Source organism: Cryptomeria japonica, chromosome 1 (assembly GCF_030272615.1).
Source record: "Cryptomeria japonica chromosome 1, Sugi_1.0, whole genome shotgun sequence".
In the NCBI taxonomy this organism is placed as follows: domain Eukaryota; kingdom Viridiplantae; phylum Streptophyta; class Pinopsida; order Cupressales; family Cupressaceae; genus Cryptomeria; species Cryptomeria japonica.
Window position 1 is genome coordinate 342034820 of NC_081405.1, and position 5819 is coordinate 342040638.

Here is a 5819-nt window from a genome sequence, read left to right on the forward strand (position 1 = left end):
TTCATGATTGACTCTAGTTTGTTGAAGTTATCAATGTAAGCCTTACCTTCATGTTTTAAAAAAAATATATAGCATTCAAACTCACAATAACAAGATAGTTACACAGAGCATTTTAATTGTTTGCATTTTGAATTATGATAATGAAGTTGGTTTAAGGTAAAACAAGTGTATATAGGGATAACTAAATTAATAGATTAAGATAATTAATATTATAATTAACTTACATTATGTTATCTAATTTAGACTTTTAATTTTTAGATATTTAATTGTTCGGTTTTGAAAAACTGAAAAATTATCTTACACTTTGTTTGGGTATAAAACAACACATGCAATGGAAATGTATGGTCTTGAATTGTGTACTATATAGGTCTTCGAATTCTTTTGCACCTCTATGCATGAAAAGTATGGTACTTAAAAACATCATTGAAACTTAATGCACTAAGGAATGTCAAGTAGCTTCTAACCATGATTCTCGATTCAATCCCTTAGCTTGTTCTGATCAAAGACACATCAAGCAGGGTTTAAATGCTTGTATATATGACCTTATCATCATAGATCGTGATATAAATCTCTCTATGATGATAATTCTTGTGTGGTCCTAAACTGTTAGAATGGCGATGGTGGTGCAGAGTGTTACGTTGAAAAAATGACTGAAAAAATCTTCAACCCAGTTTTCCCAAAAGCTTCACTCCTCATACAATGGACTAGTAAAAAATTATATTCATAATGAATTTAAGATCCAAGTAAGGTTAAGCTTAAGATAGATAAATATGGTTCAAGCGTCCCCGCCTTGTCCTTCCCGATGGGCATTTGTGCGGGTGAGGCTTTATTTTGTCTTTTTACTTCGGCCTGGAAATGTCCTCTGGAAGGTATCAGGGTATGGGGACAAGGTTTTTTTTTTAAATCCTGTTTCAGTTCAGTTTGGACAGAATTGCCTAAAATAACTTACCCCATAAGGCCAGTGAATTAGACAAAAATACATATGTATTGATTGTGAAACCTGTGCTTTCATTCACAACTGATCTCTAATACACATGCTTGTTATTTTTCTGATGTAAAAAGCTTTGCCAGCCATTCCAGACCAGTAACAGCTCTCCATCCCTTTGTACATTGTGAAAATTAGGAGTTTTTTTTATGATTTTGAACTAGCCATTACAGACCTGCTGAGAATTCTCTAACAAAGCAATCCAGGAGAACTGTAAAAGCCTAATAGTCTCGCCTCTGCCCTAACCACTATGAAAATTGTTCCATTGTGAAGATTGGTGAAACTAACTTCCATATGTTGATTCCAGTTTATAATACTGTGTCATTTTGGTATTTCAGTTATGATTCCCTAAATTCAAAACTCTACGTTCAAAGTTTATCAGCTTATCAGAAAATCTATCTTGCTGCCTTAGAAATGAGATCTTAGACTTCGCATGAGAAACTTTATCTATAATCATCAAACATCTATTACTTCCCAAGTTTATGAAACTAGGCTAGGTGCTCCCTGTAAAGATATGTCTGCTTTCAAAAGCAAAGAATTTACAGGGAAATTGTGTTGGCCAGAACCAGAATAAGGAATCTATCATAAAGCCCTGTTTATAAATTGAACCAATAGTCCAATGGTAGTGGACACCAGTATACACATGAGAAGCCCTAGGTTAAAGTCCCAGTAGATTAATAGAAGATACCATTGTATCAGAGCCAGACTAAGACAACTGAACAGCAAAGTGTTAAAAGTGTGGCTCAAAGGAAGCCACACTCAAACTGTAATGAGGAATTTACCAAAATAGCCTCTATCACAAAGAAGTTTTAGCTGATCCATGGATTATAACAAATTGCTTCCCAGAAAATCAACTCTGGGGAAAAACCATAGAACAACATTTCAGAACATGGCAAAGAGCAGCCAAGCTAATTATAAGAATCTCTTAATATCATGCAGAAGAAGAATGTATATGAAAAAACTCTTAATATAATGCAGAAGAAGAATAGATTTGAAAAAACCCTTACTATCATGCAGAAGAAGAGTAGATACGAAAAAGAGAGCTCCTAATATTTTGCTGGATTAGAAGAGTACAAATTAAAAAGAAAAACACGCTGCGTTGTTGCAGAGTGCAGAGTCAATACAGGTCAAAGAAAGAAATTTTTTTCTCAAACATTCTTAAGGCACTCACAAGAATACCTCTCACATTTTAAAAATCTAGTGTGAATGTTTCTCTGTTCGCAGCAAAAAGACGCTTAGAGAGCTTGAAATATCCTCCTATTATATGTTGTTATGCATACAGTGAATTGATCTACTATATAAAACCGAATTGACTTCTGCTTAAACTTTGCAGTACTTTGCTTGAATGAAAACAAATTATTGTTTGCAATAGACTGCATACTCCTCATAATCATACAGAAAATGCATTATGTTTAAAGATAACCACAGTAGAATACTTAGCTATATCATTTAATGCTTGAAAATTTATACAACAATTCCTGATAAATGAAAACATATCCGTTCGGAGTTATAAGACTACAAATACTAATCATAGTTTGAGATTTCTGTAGGACCTGCAAAGTACCTATAAACATGCAGTTATTTAGGGAAAATCTGTTTCGAAGATGAGCCACTCCATCCTCCTTTGTTGTTCTCAACAGTCAGGGTATAATACCAGAATATAAAGCAGACGAATTATGGACCTTATGATTTGGATGAACAAAATACTCTGATGAGAATCAAGTCAAGAGGGGATACAGCAAAACATGGAGAATCACCTTGCAATAACTTGAATCGGAGCCTCAAAACTTTCATCGGAATGTTCCATAAGTGCCTCCAACGCTTTTGAAAGCTTGTAAACTATTTCTGGAAGGCTTGGTCGTGCTCCAGGATCGTCGTCGACGCAGGCTTTGGCTATCATTGCAAGGCAAAGAACACTATCATCAGGACAAACACCTGTAAGATTTGGATCAATCCACTTTTTCAGTTCCACTTCTCTGTGTTCTCCTTCCATAAGAGGTTTTATTTGGGTCCAAAGAAGACCTGCCTTCCCTGCTAATGGAACTCCCCCTTCACGCACTATGGCTTCTTTTCCAGAAATCAGCTCTAGTAGCACCACTCCAAATGCAAACACATCAAGCTTGGGGGTCACCAGTCCATCAGCAAGGTATTCTGGAGCCATGTACCCCTGTGTGCCTACTATGTGTCTTGTGAGAACATTTATCCCTGATTTCGCCATTCCAAAATTCGCAATTTTAGCCCTAAAATTTCCATCCAAGAGAATATTGCTACTTTTCACATCCTTGTGCACAACACTAGGGGTTGTATGCTCGTGAATGTATTGAAGCCCATTAGCAATATCCAAGGCAATTTGCAATCTGATCTTCCATGAAAGAGATGTAGAGCTCAAAGTAGAAGCAGCCTGCTTCGGAATGGATTCAGGATCATGGAGCCAGCAATTGAGAGAACCATTCTCTGCATACTCATAAACTAAGCAAGATTGACCCTCTGAACTGATACAAAATCCTTCTAGTCTCACCAAATTACTATGATTGACCTTCTGCAAAATCTTCAACTCTTCAGAAACTTCTCCCTTCATCTGTTTTATGGCATAAACCTTACCATCTAAAATACCTTTGTAAACAGAGCCCTCTATGTTGCAGAGGGGGCTAAAATTCTGAGTTGCTTTCTGTATATTCTCAGCAGAAAATATGTGAGGCTTGCCTATGGTACTTGTAACATCAGCCAAAAGCTCATCATGCCGAGTCTTTTTTCTTTCAAAAGACCCCACTCTCAGATCTGAAGACCTTTTTGGATCTTCCGAAGTTCTTGTTAATCCATATGAGTGCCTCCTCTTTCTCAGAACCCAAAAAACCAATACAAGTATTACCAAAAGCGCCACGGCCCCGCCTATGGAAGCCCCAATAACAACGCCATTATTTGATCCCCCGCTTGAAGAACTCTCAGGAACAGGAGAACTATTATTTGTATTTGAAGATGGAGATGGTGCAGGGGTAGGAGATTGAGCTAATGTTGGCTTTGCAGAAACAGGAACCAGGAGTGTATCATTAGGAATTAATTTTGAAGTTATACCATTCTGAGACTTCAAATCAGCGAGATCTGCACCAAATTTTTTACTGACGGAGTCCGAAGTATCTGCTTTCTGTACAACATATGTTATCTGCATTTTGATCCCTTTACTGATTTGGGCTTTGGACGGACACTGACACCTAATCGGGAAGACAACTATAGTATCAATAGTGAGATTTTCTGGTACTAAAGTAGGATTTGCAATCTCTACAGCCTGATATGTGGTCAAATACTCAAAATTCAGTGTTGAAACCTTCCAAAAAGTATCTCCAGCCAGTATCTGGTAGCTTATGTTGGCCTGAGAATAACTTCCCATGCAATCACATGTAATGGGAATAAGCAAAGCGTGCCCTTTAGCTACAGAAACAGTATCACCAGGCAAATCATTGGCTGTTGTTATATTGAAAGTTTGAGTACTGAATAAATTAGCGATATCCGCCAGATCAGTGTAATTAGGTTGGGCTTTATAAAAAGCATATGTATGACATGGTGCTGGGCCATCAGAGCAGCTGTAGCCTGTAATATTGGATGTTCCATTTTGTCCTTGGACTTTACCAGCAATACAGAGGAGGAGGAAAGAGAGGAATACCAGTTTCCATGCGGTTTGAAACATGGTGCTAGAGGAACGAACACACTGCAAAATCATCCCAACTGATGAAATGGGTACATGGGTATATGCCTTTAAAACCAAAATTAGAGAAAGGGTCAGAGGATTATGCCATACCAGGAGACTGTAAATCGATTGCGTTTCTCTTTTCAGGGAGAAGCTTCTGTGAGCAGATCAAACACGCTAATTTGAACGTATGTGGACAGTGATTTAAGTGTGTTCAATAACTGGATTCGTCTGAACGGGGAATTGGATTAGGACAAGGTTTCAATCACTCTGGTCAAGTCGTTCTTCTTACATGAGAAAGTAAGCGCGTTACGGTAAAACACGGGACTTCTCTGGCAGCATGTTTCACCTGTCTCTGTCTCTGTCTCTGTTTAGGTAACTTCTCAGCAGATCATATTCAAGAAGTTCAATGCAATAGGGCAGAGTCAGTTTGGTTTACTCCGTCAGAGCCCATTTACTGGGCAATTTTGCACCATTTTGATAACTATGATTTATGTCAGCATTATTGTTGTTGTCATGCTTACCTGCCACTGATCGCTAAGATGCTTTATCCTAAACGCTTTTGAAGTTTGTAAACATGTAGACTTTAGGTTTCTGCACAGAATATTGTTAAAAAAGAGTTTGTGGTTGAAAAAAATTTAAAAACCACTACGCCGACCGCAGAATCTATAAGACTAAGAGTAGCTGCAAACTGTAGTCCATTATAATATGCGTATGGTATGGTAAGGTAATTGTGCAATTCTCCATTGTTTTCTACAGGCTTATTTCATATTGGGGTTTCGATTTCCGCTTTGACTAGTGATTGATTGTACACATCTTGATTCATGAGCACTCAAAGTCTCTTTCAAGTTCAAAAATTAATGTGTCTCCACTTGAATTTTAAGACCTAACACAGCTCGTCACATGTATTGTTTAATTTTTCCAGCTACAATCCTGGGCATTATCAATACAAATCAAAGTTCAATTCATTCATATAGGGGAAGAGTACCAATAGCCATCATAGTTAACTTCGCGCATCCACAAATCTTAAACGGTACATCAGATTTTGATTTTTTTATTTAGTTGTGTTCGTATGCGACTCTTAGTTGCCAGAAACACAACGTTCTCTCGTCGTTTCGCGTTTCAACAGGAGAAACGCGTTTCTCGTTTCTA

At 37.5% G+C, this 5819-nt stretch overlaps 1 protein-coding gene across 2 annotated transcripts; it reads right to left on the minus strand.

Annotated features, from left to right (window-relative positions):
• Positions 1–2404: 2404 nt before the first annotated feature.
• On the minus strand, positions 2405–5572 carry LOC131043562 (serine/threonine receptor-like kinase NFP). 2 transcript variants are annotated; one of them, XM_057976783.2, is made up of 2 exons: positions 4779–5572; positions 2405–4688 (listed from the first exon to the last, which is right to left on the minus strand). In XM_057976783.2, exon 2 carries the CDS (start codon positions 4665–4667, stop codon positions 2739–2741), a length of 1929 nt encoding a protein of 642 aa, XP_057832766.1. In that variant the 5' UTR covers positions 4668–4688; positions 4779–5572; the 3' UTR covers positions 2405–2738. The 2 variants fall into 2 exon arrangements, with proteins under 2 accessions (XP_057832766.1, XP_057832765.1); XM_057976782.2 differs by having other exon boundaries at positions 2405–5246.
• Between the last annotated feature and the right edge of the window lie 247 nt (positions 5573–5819).

Bases quoted from the DNA above. Each gene is read 5' to 3' on its own strand.
- LOC131043562 (XM_057976782.2), bottom strand. From the start codon at position 4,700: ATGATTTTGCAGTGTGTTCGTTCCTCTAGCACCATGTTTCAAACCGCA.